Below are 15,812 nucleotides of genomic sequence, written 5' to 3'. Positions count from 1 at the left end.
TGTATGTAAATACATTATTCTCACAAACACTTGTTGGCGATGAATTAACTTTGGATCGTACGATATGGTGATGAATAAGACAATAGTCGAACAAAACCCGAGAACCTAAAGTAGGTAAAGGACGTCAAGATTCGTATATTTACAGTTGTGTCGCATCAAATCTTGTTGTAACAGAGTCTCAGACGACACAAGAGCTCCGCCCTAAACAATGGATTTATCATAATTACGACAAAAAAATCTGATAAACTGAGTCAAATTGATTTAGACCCATTTGTCGGTCAGTGGTAAGTAAAACTGAGGTTCATAAGTAGTGTTTTTACTTTTGTGACATATGAACTAAAAATATGACCTTTCTGTTGTCCTGCTTGACCGTTCCTTTAACGTTGGTACTGAAACTGGGTTTACATAAATAGCTGAAAGAGAAATAAAAAAAGCCTATCGAATTAATGTTTCAAACACTGTCACGAATATGATATTACTAATAACCCCGCCATTAAAGATCTTCATACTTTAACTCAAACTGTTTTTGGAAAATTTTAAGAACATTCTTTCTTTGAAATAAAATTCTTTGTTATTGTATCAATAATGTTTGACCCCTATTACACAGGCCTGCAATAATTTTATTGTCTTTCAATGTTAACATGTGCTAAAGTAATTTATGGGTGCTTAATCAGGAAATAATATCCATTTTTATTCATTACGATGTGAGGGTGTTATTGATCGTTTTAGAACCTGCAAGAGGCACGCCGCTAGTATATAAACAGTTTACAGGTCACAGGTTGCGTGTTATCATTTGTTTAGACGTGCACTTTGACTTTATTTTTTCGTTTCCATATTATTCATTTGTCGCTATAGCCATTTGTTGTGTAAATGGCCCAAACATATTGTGTTGTATTTGTGGCAAATTTGTTACAAGTAACAGTTTACACCCGATTTGTAAAACATCCTCATGCGATAAAAAAATATTATTTTTAAACTGTGTGCGTGCATGTGTTTTTCTTTAGCAAAGTCATATCGGGCTATGTGTTAAGCCTACCGAGAGGAATCGATGATTTTAGCTTTGTAAATCCGTAGACTTACCACTGTACTAATTTCAAAGTCTGCATAGCTGAATTATGGAAAAACCTTCACTGAAACCAAAACAGCTTTTATAAGGTTTAAATTCACAGATCTGTGTTATTTAATTAAAACTAATTTTGGATCATTTATGTCTAATTATATATCTTTTACGTTCTAATTTATATGTACCAGTACCAGTTTTTATTTCTTACAATTTTTATTACTGTTTTCCTGTACTGGACATGACTTTTTGTTAAAGGACCTGTTCATGAAACCTGCTCTTATTTCGAAACTACTCTTTCTCTGTTTTTCAGCTAAATTAAAAAGTTAACATGTTTACACCTTTTCGACAACCAGAAAAAGTGTCATTACTATGCGCAAAACATTTGTACGAAAAACAAACAAACAAACAAACCTCAATATACCCAGTTAAAGACATGTTATATACAAGTTGTGGAAGGGTGAAAATAGTAACTGTTATGTAAACTGAAAAGTCATATACAGAGCAGTAAGGCTATGTTAATATATTAAATTATTATGAGCACTTATACGAGGGATTGAGGAACATAGATTTGAGCACTTACAACTTATATGGTAGGAGTAATGGGCTTAGATTCATAAATACATGTTAAAAAATTGAAAACAATGTTAAAAAGACATCATTCATAGTAACTAGAAAATGCATTATCTGAACAACATAAATGTAGAAAATACTGTGTTTTTTATTTTCATACATAATATCATAAGCATGTTAATAAATTTAAGGCAAAGAAAAAATTAATTAGAATCAGAAACTTGCTTTTCTTGTAGTATGTATATGGCTTTATACCAGCAAACAGTTTATAAGGCGAAACATAGATCTAAATGGAGATGATCCGAAACTAGTGTTATGTGTTAACTTCCTTATATTGAATTTTCTCATCTATGACAGTCCAATCAAGCCATATTAATGTTCATAATTATTATACTGTTCACGAATAATAACAATCAACAACCTCAATATGCAGTTTACCATGAAGTTCTAATATGAATTTAATAGGGTCAATATTACTAGTGTATTAAGGAGAGGCTTAGGGGCGTGATGCAGGCCCATAAACCAGAACAAAAATGATGGTTATCTAATAATGATTGTTTTAGTGGACGTTTGGTACAATTACCTGTAAAATAAAGCGCCTGACACGTAATTATAAAGATCATTATATATATTTACATATTTGTTTCCATTCCTTCTGTTCCTTCACCTTCATAATGATTAAAGTATTTTAAAAATACTCTTGCATAATTCAGGTTTAAGATTGAAATTCTCGTATGTTGATGGTGACTGGGTTGAATGATAATAAAGACAATGCATCTAATTCTTGAATCTAAGCATTTCTGACATTCTAACCTTTAACAATTGGAGTTAAGAACAAAGAAAGGAAAGTGTAACCAGTTGCAGGTAGACTTTCTACCATTTTTGTTCCGTTTTTTTATCCAGTTTTTTGAAAATGAGTATGACAGAAGAAGTGTTATTTTGAATGTCAGAGGTGGTGATAGACAATAAGTGTGACAGAAGAAGTGTTATTTTGAGTGTCAGATGTGGTGACAGACAATGAGTGTGACAGAAGAAGTGTTATTTTGAGTGTCAGAGGTGGTGACAGACAATAAATGTGACAGAAGAAGTGTTATTTTGAGTGTCAGAGGTGGTGACAGACAATAAATGTGACAAAAGAAGTGTTATTTTGAGTGTCAGATGTGGTGACAGACAATGAATGTGACAAAAGAAGTGTTAATTTGAGTGTCAGAGGGGTCGATAGACAAAAAATAGATTTTATTATAACAATTTTAATGAACGCTGTTAAGTAGATTCAAATTAATTAATAAAAGAGCTTTGAAAACGTTTATCAAGACGCATTGAAATAGCTATCGATAGTGTTTGCTTTTGAATTTCGCGCAAAGCTACTCGAGGGCTATCTGCGCTAGCCGTCCCTAATTTAGCAGTATAAGACTAGAGAGAAGGCAGTTAATCATCACCACCTTCCACCAACTCTTGGGCTACTCTTTTACCAACGTATAGTGAGATTGACCGTCACTTTATAAAGCCCCCACTGCCATGCCGGCCCATATCAATTATGTAAATATTTATATTAAAGTTTCGCTATTAAATTACGATTAAAGGGCATCATTAACATAAATAGTTGTCGGTAATTTGTGGTTTATCAAACAAAATAATTCATGTAACATTTTTATTGTAAATGTGACGGAAGTAGTTTCAAGGTTTTAATAAAACGAATTATTATTTTAACAAATCTTTTTTTTTTTTTACTGATTCATCGACTGCTTCATGCGGTTCCCTGTGATTCCTTGTTCTATAGTAGACCTTATCAGGTAGGCTGGGAATGTAACACATTCTCCATTGAAACCCTACGTTATGAACAACGTTTTAATAGATTAATTCAGACGTTTTATATCATTCGCTAGAAGGGTAAGTTTAGCCATAACATATGAAACCTTAAAATTTCTTAAGCATTTAAATGTGACGTGGTAGCTGCAAGGTTCCCGAAAGTTGAGGGGAAAAATACTAAAGTGATTAAAAAACACAAGATAGACGTTTTAATTGGTGAGTTAGTGAATCGGTTAATTAATCTGTTACACTGTTATTGATCGATTAGTTATTGTTGTTTTGAACTAAGCACAAAGCTACACAATGGGCTATCTGTGCTCTGCCCACTACGGGTATCGAAACCCGGTTTTTAGCGTTGTAAGTCCGCAGACATACCGCTGAGCCACTGGGGGGCTTGATCGATTAGTAATTTAGTAAAAGCGTCCTGGTAGAGTTGATACGAGAGATAAGTAATACATTAGAAAACTAGAGATTTTTTCCTGTCTTTGATACAGGTATCGACTACAGAGTTAGCAAGTTTTTTTTAATGAGATCTGAGTTTGCGCCTGCGCCATAGATACGAGAAGGAATTCAACAAGTAATCGACTGTTTAATTTTATTTATGAAATGGGTCTATCGTTTCTTGTGATAGCGGAAACGAAACGTCTTTAAGTAAACTGGACTTTACACAATGTTTATAAAACAATAAAAATAATTCACTCATGGACATAAACATTTCCAACAGCTGATGAAACTTTGTAGAATGGACGGCAACTGCCTGTTGTGAAGACACATACAAATGTAGAGGACGACTTTCGAAAGTCTTCCGCCTTTCGTCTTCATGAATACTCTGCCTAAACAATCTATCAAAGAATTCCAACAGCTATTTGTGATACAGAACAGTACAATACGTTTACTACCAATCCACCCCCTCTAGTTAACAAGGAGATGTTCGAATTTTTTGTTTCAGTTTCCGTTCAGTTAGGACACAAAAAGTAGACACATTGACGACAGTTACATGAGGTATTCAACAGGAATTTCAGGGTGTTATTATGTTTGTGCGTGCGCGTGCGCATTTTAATCCTTTTGTTATTAAAGACTGTAGATTTGGGTTTCTTGCTTCTTCTTTGTTACGAATTCAGTCAAAGTTTGAAAAGTTGTTGTTAAGAGCAAAGCTACACAAAGAAATACCTGTGTTCTCCCTGTCACGGTATCGAAACCCGAGTTTCAGCGTTGTAAGTTCCCAGGCTTAACTCTAAGACTACAGAATAGGATCCGTTCGAAAAATAATTTACCCATTCTCTGTGATGTGATGATATTCTATGAACCTCCAACTGGAGATCCCCTTAAATCACTGCTTTGTGGGAAACCTGTACACCAGTGTACTACGAATTTAGAGTATTCATTTTAAGAATACTAATAATTATGGTGCATAACGATTATGTCTGGTGGTCGGAATTTGTGGTATCAAAGGAATTACTATAAGAAATAGATGGTTGACCGATAAAAGGAAACATTGTTATTATGTAATATTACGTAAAGTACCAAACATAATCATTTTAATTTTCACACTTCATTTTCTCAATGGCCCGGCATGGGCATGTGGTTAGGGCGTTCGACTCGTAATCGAAGGGTCACAGGTTTAAATTTCCCTTACACGAACCATATTCACCCTTTCAGCCATGAGGGCATTATCATGTAACCATTAATCCCATTATTCGTTGGTAAAAGAGTAGAAAAGAATTGGCAGTGGTTGGTGATGATTAGCTGCCTTCCTTTCTTGTCTCACACTGTTAAATTATGGGGGGATGGCTAGCGCAGATAGCTTTCGTGTAGCTTTAAAAAAGAAACAAAAGCAAACAAATAATTTTTTTGAGGACAGGTCACAAGATGTTTTATTGCCTTTTCTATATTTTAGGAACAATTTCTTTTGTATTTTCAGTTAAATCGTATAAAGTTTTAACAAATATTCGATCCTCAGATAATTCAGCGGCAAATCTGAGGGTTGTTTGTGCATTGACCACCACGAGTATCGAAAGTCATTTTGAAGCCAACAACAAACAAATAAACAAAAGTTATTCCATTCTTTGATAACACAAAAAATCTACTGAAATTCTTTAAACATAAAAATGTGTCTGATCAATCATTCTGTTTGTAATTGTTACAAAAAGCATTAAATAACAATATGAGTAAATATATCATTAAATTAAGGACATTACTTAACAAAGATGACATAGGGACATCACGAATATGTACCAATATTAAATCTTCTTGAAGAATAAAAAACGTACATAACGCATAAGTGACCCAACATGGTCAGGTGGTTATTGCGCTCGACTCGCAATTTCAGGGTTGCGAGTTCGAATCCCCGTCACACCAAACATGCTCGTCCTCTCACCCTTGGGGGCATTTTAAGCACGGTAAATCCCACTACTCGTTGGTAAAAGAGTAGCTCAAAAGTTGGCGGTGTATGAAGGGGGGGCTGATGACTAGTTGCTTTCCCTCTAAGCTTACACTACTAAATTAAGGACGACTAATGCAGAAAGCCCTTGTTGGTAGCTAAACCTATATATACACCGCTACACCTAACATTTGAGTCTCTGACATAGCCGACCGCTTAGCCCTTGTGTAACATGAGCTTCCATTCAAGTTGGAAATACCAATCTAATTATTTATATATAACAGGATTAGTTGTTATAGATATATATATATGTCCATGAACATAAATGGTAAATCTAAATTCAATTCCTAGAAATTCAAAAAAATGTTAATAACCTTACTTTTAATAACCTGCCGGTGGTTAATCGGTAGCATCGAGAATTTATAAGACTAAAATATGGGGAGGGGATTCAGTTCCCCGTGATGGACAAAGCACAGATAGCCCATTGCGTAGATTTTCGCTAAGAACAAACACAAACTTTCTCAGCATGCAAAATACACTAAGAGGAAATTAATGAGACCTTGATAAAAACAAGTTTACACCATCTGTTACCTTCTATACTGCTCGAACATAGAAGACAAATTAAATCTTCTGATATCATAAAAAAACCTTGGAAACAAACAATCTAACACTATACGAGGAACCTTGAAGTATGGAACATAACTGTTACGACCTGAATATCGTTATTAAAGGACCTTGAAATATACGAAATAATATCTAATATTTACAAAGAATACACTGCCATGGTTTTAAAATCTTGAAAGTTTTATATATTCTACAGTACCTCCTGTACGCTGAATCCAAAAATGATATTTGCATACAGTGTGTGTTTGTTTGTTTTCTTATAGCAATGCCACATTTGGCTAGCAGCTGAATCCACCGATGGGAATCGAGCCCCCGAATTTAGCGTTGTAAATTCGTTAACTCATCTCTGTACCGAGGGACGTCGCGTACAGATTTGTAACTAAACGCTATGAGGACTTTTACATAAATGAATCATTTTTGTTGAAATCCGGTCACATTTTTTTTAATGCTTAACATGTTGACAACCACTTGCTTCAGATTTCTCTAGTCCAATCGCGACGTGAGTCTTATCGATCTTCTAGTATCTAAAAACAATAAATATGATAATAAAAAAATGGCATCATGGCGGACGAAATAATCATTTCATATAAGTAAAGTTTTTTTTCTTCCCGATTTGTAAAAAAATCTTTACGTGACAGAAAAAATAGTTATCAAAATCTACTTAGCTGAATTGTGGTTTGTTTGTTTGATCTGAACACCTGGCTTCTAGTGTTGTAATTCTGTAAATGTTACGTTCTTTTTATAATGGGCGGAAAGACGGACTGTATAAAACCAGAACGACTTTTTTGAAACTTAAATTCACAGGCCTATTTACAAGATAATGGCGTGTTGCAATATTGAAATGTTTTCATAATGGAACGTCCATATTATCCATGCTTCATACGATACTGACATAGAGGGTGATCACAACTGTCAGCGCGATAGAAAGAAACATCCGTGAAAGGAAACCTAAGTAGTTCGAGTTTTTACAAAGGTTGTCGTGATACGTGTTCATGGTATAAGTTCTGGTATTTTCTGGTCATGTTTTAATAGACGTTGCACTCATGAAAAAAATGCATGTTATCGATTGGTTCCCAGCGTACTTAGCCCGGGGCCCGGCATGGCCAAGCGCGTTAAAGCGTGCGCTTCGTAATCTGAGGGTCGCGGGTTCGCGCCCGAGTCGCGCCAAACATGCTCGCCCTCCCAGCCGTGGGGGCGTTATAATGTTACGGTCAATCCCACTATTCGTTGGTAAAAGAGTAGCCCAAGAGTTGGCGGTGGGTGGTGATGACTAGCTGCCTTCCCTCTAGTCTTACACTGCTAAATTAGGGACGGCTAGCACAGATAGCCCTCGAGTAGCTTTGTGCGAAATTCCAAAACAAACAAACAAACTTAGCCCGCCATGGCCAGGTAGTTAAGACACTCGACTTGTACTCCAAGGATTGCGAGCACGAATCCCCGTCACACCAAACATGCTCGCCTTTTCAGCCTTGGGAGCGTTATAATGTGACGGTCAATCCCAGTATTCGTTGGTGAAAGAGTAGCCCAAGAGTTGATGGTGGGTGGTGATGACTAGCTATTTTCCTTCTAGTCTTACATTGCAAAATTAGGGAAACCTAGCTCAGATAACCCTTGTGCAGCTCTGCGAGAAATTCAAAACAAACCAAACAAAGTTACGTCTCTTGTTTTCGTTGCCACGAAAACGCGCTTCACGCTGTAGGGCCAAGATTAAGTTCTGGCATTCGATCAGACAAGAGTAACAGAGAAGAGTGCGATGGATACTACTAACTAGCTACCTTCATTGTATCAATTCCAAATTATAGGCGGCTGTGCATGAATGGCCCTTCTGTATATCTGCACGAAATTCTGAGCAAAGAAATAACAAATGAAGTTTTTATAATAGATTCACTAAAACATGCTTTATTCCAAATGTAATTTAGAATAATATAAAAGGTTATTTGTTGTTAATCGCAAAGTTGCATAATCAATTCTCTGTACTGTGTCCACCACAAATATTGAAACTCAATTCTTCGCATTATATGTCCTCAGAATCAAAGCTGAGCCAACAGAGAACAGTATCACATTTGATGAGAACCAACTCAATATCTTTTACAAAGGCTTATCTCGTGCATTTTAGTAAGTAGTTCAACTTAACAAAACAATTGATAGAAATAAAAAAAAACACGTAAACACATATAATAGTCATCAGCTAGTAATTCGATCCATTGTGTTATTTCTCTTAGCAATAACGGGCTCTAATTCCCGTTGAACCAAACATGCTCGTACTTTCAGCCTTGGGGGCGTTATAAAGTGACATCAATGCCACTATTCGTTGGCAAAAGAGTAGCCCAAGAGATGGCGGTGGGCAGTAATGACTAGCTGCCTTCCCACTAGTCTTACACTGCTAAATTATGGACGGCTAGCACAGATAGCTCTCGTGTAGCTTTGCGTAGAATTCAAACAAAAACAAACAAACCTCTTAGTAATAACAAAGACTTTTCACTTTCTTTCACTATTGAATAACACTACAAGGCCTGGGTTGTTCGAAAAGGTAAAAGCTGTGGGAAAACCGTGAGGTGTTGCTAGGTCGAGCATGGGCTGTACCTGTTCATGTTTATAACACTGCCAAACCCTTGCCAGAGGCTGATATTGTTCCAGCTTCTTATGTGAAGGTGATACATATCATATTTTATACTATACTCAGTCAACTCTACTGGTCTCTGACCTTGGAGAAATCATGTTGTGAAAACTGAACAGTCGATCAGAAATTCGCTTTAGGAAAGTTTGACTCCCGAGGGTTTGTGCTCGAATATCTACATAGTGACCTTTCACGCTTAAATATAACATATACACACACACACTAACTGTCCGCATTTAGTTGTTTTTCTGACAGCAAATCTTCGATGGTGACGTCATATCTTAAGGGTATAAAACAACAGCAAGTTGTACATCTCGCAGAACCAGGAACCATTTAACACATCTTATATACTCCAACAACACGATGTGTAAGGTAAGAAAATTTTCGAAGAATTACAGTAAATCTTATAATCCTCATAATTATATTTGATTTTTTTAAATAAATATATGTATTACACTTTTTAACCCTATGAAAAGTTGTCTACAAATACCATGTTTCTTTTTTCATATTACCACAGTTTTCGAGAAAGTATTCAAGTTATAAATCTTTAAGCTGTTATGTTTAGTTATAAATGTTTGAACTGTTGTCACAAAATGTTCACAATTATTTAGATAATTTAAAGAAAATCGTTTCAGTGCAAGTTGAACTTCTTTTAAAGGCCTGGCATGGCCAAGCGCGTAAGGCGTGCGACTCTTAATCCGAGGGTTGCGGGTTCGCATCCCGGTCGCGCCAAACATGCTCGCCCTCCCAGCCGTGGGGACGTTATAATGTGACGGTCAATCCCACTATTCGTTGGTAAAAGAGTAGCCCAAGAGTTGGCGGTGGGTGGTGATGACTAGCTGCCTTCCCTCTAGTCTTACACTGCTAAATTAGGGACGGCTAGCACAGATAGCCCTCGAGTAGCTTTGTGCGAAATTCCAAAACAAACAAACAAACAAACTTCTTTTAAACAAGTACTATATGTGCCTGAAAAAGTGTTAATACTCGAATAATCCTGTTGAAGAGAAGTTACGAAAACAAACTGTAAACACACAACAAAACTCAGGTTTTATTCTATGAAGTTGTTATCGAGTCCACGCGGTATCTCAACTACAATGTAACAATTAAATGTGCGATATATTTTTGTATAGTATTTCATTTATTATTTTCCGTTTCCTCTGATTTATTATGCGATGTATAATATATTTTTATTGATGGTTTACTCATTAATTTATATATGATTATATATTTACAGGCTGTTATTCTCTTCGCCCTCATAGCCATTGTGAAAGCAGGACTTCCAGCTTTGCATGTGCCACTAGGATACGCAGCGACATCTGGAGTCAGTAACTTAGCTCGGCAACAAGATGTAAGATATAATTATAAAGAATTCAACCAAGCGTGAACCAGCGGTTAACGTACTAGATTATGGACCGCAGGGTCTATGGATCGAGTCAACTCTGCTAAGAAATTTAAAATTTTGGTTAAAGAGCCGGAATAAAAAGCCATACTGTGGTCAGCTGACAGTTCAAGTTATGAGGGTGATATAGCTAGTTTCTCATGTGGTCAGCTGACAGTTTAAATTATGAGGGTGATATAGCTAGTTTCTCATGTGGTCAGCTGACAGTTCAAGTAATGAGGGTAATATAACCAGTTTCTCATGTGGTCAGCTGACAGTTCAAATTATGAGGATGATAAAGCTAGTTTTTCATGTGGTCAGCTGACAGTTCAAGTAATGAGGGTGATATAACCAGTTTCTCATGTGGTCAGCTGACAGTTCAAATTATGATGGTGATATTAGTTAGTTTCTCATGTGATCAGTTGACAGTTTAAGTTATGAGGGTGATATAGCTAGTTTCTCATGTGGTCAGCTGACAGTTCAAGTTATGAGGGTGATATAGCTAGTTTTTCAAGATTTTTTATCCTGTCATTTAACCCATTTTACACTGTTTGTATACGAAAAAAAAAAAAAAACAACAACAGGGTTTTTCGCGTAAATATTTCAAGTAAATAAATAGGAAACAAAATAAGTTTTATTAAGTAACATAATTTTAAACATAAGCATTTTAGTGAATGGATAGAGAACATACAACCTTTTTTATTGTTTGATTGTTGTTTCTTTTAATTTCGCGCAAAGCTACACGAGAGCTATCTGCGCTAGCCGCCCCTAATTTAGCAGTATAAGACTAGAGGGAAAGCAGCTAGTCATCACCACCCACCGCCAACTCTTGGGCTATTCTTTTGCCAACGAATAGTGGGATTGACCGTTACATTATACGCCCCCACTGCTGAAAGGGTGAGCATGTTTGGTGTGACGGGAATTCGAACCCGCGACCCTCGGATTACAAGTCGAACGCCTTAACTCACCTGGTCATGTTGGGCCGACTTTATTAAGAAACTACGAAGACTCATTATTTTCAAGTCCGCAAATGATGACTTACTGCACAAACCTGTGTGGACAAGAGTTTAAAGTTAATTAATTGCTATAAAAATATTCTACTGAATGTCATATTCTTCAGGAGCGCACAAAGCACAAAGTTTCCTGCCTATGGTGTGGCCATCGCGGAGGAATCGAACCCCAGATTTTATTGTTATAAGCCCTCAAGTCACCGGTTAGCATATGAGTAAACTCTTAAAATCATCGGAATGTTGTATTTGCACCTAAACTAAATTATTTGTAAAAAATATTACTCTAAAACATGTATAATAAAGAATATTTTACAAAATAAACAATGTATATAGTGCGTTTTAAAGGTCTTAAAATGCTTATGTTAGTTTCGTTTGAACTTCTCGTAAAGCTACAGGAGGGCCATTTGCGGTAACTGTCCCTTATTTAGCAGTGTAATACTAGAGGAAATGCAGCTAGTCATCACCCCCCCCCCGTCAGCTCTTGGGGTACTCTTTTACGAACGAATAGTGGGATTGACTGTAACTTTATCACGCCCGAAATGCTGAAAAGACGAGCATGTTTGGCGTGACGGGGATTAGAACCCGGGGTCCTCACATTGGGGGTCGACCGCCTTATACACCTGGCTATGACGGGTTAGAAATAATTTGGCTTAAGCTGAAAGTAATTCCAGTTTAAAACCTAACTTTCTATTGGCTGATAAATTTGAAACAATGAAGAAAAAATACTAATAAAGAACCAAGGAAATCTATTGTAACTTAACCAGTAAATTATGATTACATGAGTCGTAAGTTGCTGTCTTCATTACAGACATGTGGTAAAAATACGTGAAAACTTTATTTTCTAATAATAGCTACGTAACTGAAACTACACATCACGAATATGACAACGGTAAAAGAGTACTTGAAATGCCTCCTTTTTCACAGATAAAAGTGTCCATAAAATGTCATTTCCAAGTAAGAAAATATTTTGTTTTGTTTTCTTTTGGAATTTCGCGCAAAACTACACGAGGGCTATCTGCGCTAGCCATCCATAATTTAGCAATGTAAGACAGAGGTAAGGCAGCTGGTAATCAATACCCACCGCCAACTCTTAGGCTACTCTTTTACTAACGGATAGTGAGATTGATAATAACATTATAACGCCCTCACGGCTGAAAAGGCGGGCATGTTTTGTGTGACGGGGATTCGAACCCGGGACCCTCAGATTACAGGTCGAGCGCCCTAACCACCTGGCCGTGCCAGGCCATTAAGAAAATAGAATGGGTAGTTTGTATTTTTAAACAAAAATGTTCCCCACTGGTTTGTGAGGGGCCTGTCAACATGGATACCATACTCGGTAGCAGCCATAAGCAGACTAAGCAATTGCTTGTGAAGCCCCGAGGGTCACCCCCAATACACGTGATTTATTTTTCCTTTTCATACGAATTTTAACTTATGCTTGTTCTAGTATTGCAATCATTAAAAAATTCCAATTAATGTGATTTTAAAAGCATGTCTTTGGTAACGGACAAACGTTTCAAGTAATTGCACCAGAGAGAAACTTCTCTGCAAGACACTCGTGTGCAAACTGTTGACTGGTTAAACACAGTATATATGATACATAGTGTGCACGTTGTGAAAAAAAAAATTCCGACGGAGTGGTATTAGTGTGTGTGTGTTGTGGTTTGTCGAAATAATATAGTATCTTTATAAGATAAGTAAGGAAGTAGGGGCTAAAACATTCCTGCATAGGCCATCCAATGAGCTGACACCGCCTCTGATCGTATTAATGAACTTATAAGTACAGAAAACCAATGCTTGAGATATATCATTGTAAAGCAGCAAGGTCAAAGAACTTTCAGGTAATGATAAAATACTCATAGTAATGTAAAACTTTCCCTATTACACTATTACATCCCTATTGATCTACATTTCATATTACAAGAAACCAACGTGCAGTTGAAGCAAGGGAGCAGCACTATTCCCACACATGAAGAAAAGGGTAGACATTCCCTCGCGTCCCCTAGCACAGCACCACTGAATAATAGAATTTCTAAAACTGATCCTGAAAACGAAGTCGTTAATTGTTTTATGACAGCATAAAACTGAAGGTCACACATAAATAAACATATGTATGAATACGCGGCTGTGTCACACCTTCACTAGAATAACATATATGAAACTGTTTCTTTACAGAGTCATGGAAACTACAAATTTGGCTACGATATTGTGAGAGGAACTGGAGCATCGAACTCTCGCTACGAGCAGGGTGATTCCCACGGTAACAAAATTGGCTCTTACAGCATCGCTGACATCGACGGCCGCATTCGAATTGTGGACTATGTTGCGGACGACTACGGCTTCCGTGCCTTCATCAGGACGAACGAGCCCGGTACCAAGAACGACGACCCGGCTGACGTTGAGATCAATGGTCATGCTCACCCGGCAGCTAATACCTTGTTTGCAGCTCATGCCCACGGTCTGCCTTCATACGCTTCTCCCGTCCTAGACAATAGAGTATCTCAGCCGTACGTGCCCCTCGTTAAATCTTACGCCCCTGTTCCCGCACCCCAAACAGCTACGGATACTTACATTAACTGCTTATCGCTGATAGAGTGACGGATGGAATCACTTTCATACATACATATATATGAAAAAATGAAAAATAAAAGCAAGTACAAGGTATATAACAGACAAAATTCAGAACTATAAAGAAAAATCGATCAAAATTGAACAGAGAGGGAAATACTAGAATATATTTATACAGACACAAATTCCCACCACGTAAACTGCGTGTTAAGCTTTATTTTAAAGGAAAACTGATAGGCTAAAACAACTAATACAACATTCCTGGGATTGCTTGGAATCCCTTGGTAACTTATCAGGCATTCATAATGTAAACATTACGTAATTCGTGTTTTTTTTTTGTAAATCGTAACTTTACTTGTTAGCACCTACATAAATGTCTTGTTCACAATAACCAGAGTTTCTTAATTGTTTTTTTTATCATCCATATTTCGCCCAGATTCTGTTCATTAAAGAACGCAAGTTATTTTAAACTGTACAGAAAATTATCGAAATTAGTTTCATGTGTTTGGTGAAATCTGTCACTTAAAAACACATGTATTATGAAAATTAAACTGATGTATGAAAAATAAAGCTGATTAAATATTATGCTGAAACATATTGTACAGGCATGACTATGTTTGCAGTTGAGTTTCAGTAATTACCTGCTCAACTGTTTCTTTTTTGTGTGCAGTTTAATTAACTACGTAGATATGGTTATGGCCAGGTGTGTCAGAGTGTTTAGCGTGTACGGCCTGTGAATCCAAGGATTTATGGTTCGCTACTCATTGCTGAAAAAAAAAAAATCTCGCGCTGTGAAGCCGTGAGTGTAATATAACGTGTTACAGTAACATCCACTATAAGTGAAGACTGAGAATTTGCAGTAGATAATATTAACTTTGTGTTTTGCTTATCAGCTCAAAATTATTCAAATCTGTTTGAAATTACTGTTGGAAATGACTCGATAAACTTCAATAAATTTTTATTGACAAAGATTGGTTAAAACATTGTTCAAATATATATATATTATGTAATTTGAGATATGTAGATAATACTTGTTTCTTTTAAAGTTTTTGACATCCGCATTAAGAACGTCAAAGACTTTGTAAGAACTTCCAACAAACGCTCAACATAATTCCAAAGCGTATTATATCTTCCCATTCAACGTAAATATAGTCAATTGATTCTCTAAGTTTATCAAAAATACAACAAACGAAATTATCAATTAGATTCACAGTTTTGATCTTAGTATCAGTCATTACAAATGTATATAGTATCAGATAATCTATACCAGCCATTATGTTTTATTTATACTTTGAATATAAAGTATTCCATATTTATCGCCTCTGTGGAGCAACAACACAGTTTACAATAGAATCCCAACCAGTGTTCTTAGTGCTTTACCAGAGGTCTGTGTCGTCGGATCTTTGTACATAACAAGTTTTTAAATACCTCAGTTACAAACATATTACACTTCGTATTTACAATGAAGTACCACAAAAACACTTAGTTATTTTTTTTCACATTTTGGTTTATAACTATGAAGCCTAAGATGGCCAAGTGATTCAAGAACTCGATTCGCTGTTTTTTTACATTATTTATAACTATGAAGCCTGAAATGGCCAAGTGATTTAGGCATTCGAGTCGCTTTTTTTTCGCACATTTTTGTTTACAACTAATGAGCCTAAGATGACCAAGTGATTCAGATTCAGTCACTCGATTCGCTATCTGTTTTTTTTTTAATTGGTTTATAACTATGAAGCCTAAGATGGCCAAGTGATTCAGGTGCTCGATTTGCTATCTGCGGGTCACAGGTT

The 15,812-nt window shown here is 36.4% G+C and overlaps 1 protein-coding gene across 1 annotated transcript; it reads left to right on the top strand.

Moving 5' to 3' along the window:
- The first annotated feature begins 9,279 nt into the window (after positions 1–9,279).
- On the top strand, positions 9,280–15,000 carry LOC143238056 (adult-specific rigid cuticular protein 15.5-like). The gene is made up of 3 exons (XM_076477964.1): positions 9,280–9,435; positions 10,298–10,411; positions 13,627–15,000. Exons 1-3 carry the CDS (start codon positions 9,427–9,429, stop codon positions 14,047–14,049), a joined length of 546 nt encoding a protein of 181 aa, XP_076334079.1. The 5' UTR covers positions 9,280–9,426; the 3' UTR covers positions 14,050–15,000.
- The last annotated feature ends 812 nt before the right edge of the window (positions 15,001–15,812 follow it).

This window comes from Tachypleus tridentatus, chromosome 13 (genome assembly GCF_004210375.1).
Source record: "Tachypleus tridentatus isolate NWPU-2018 chromosome 13, ASM421037v1, whole genome shotgun sequence".
Classification (NCBI taxonomy): Eukaryota; Metazoa; Arthropoda; class Merostomata; order Xiphosura; family Limulidae; genus Tachypleus; species Tachypleus tridentatus.
Note: the sequence above shows the minus strand (reverse complement) of the source record. Positions and strands in the feature narration are given on the sequence as shown.

Bases quoted from the DNA above. Each gene is read 5' to 3' on its own strand.
- LOC143238056 (XM_076477964.1), top strand. The intron at 10,412-13,626 runs GTAAGATATAAT...GTTTCTTTACAG, and splicing joins ACTTAGCTCGGCAACAAGAT to AGTCATGGAAACTACAAATT.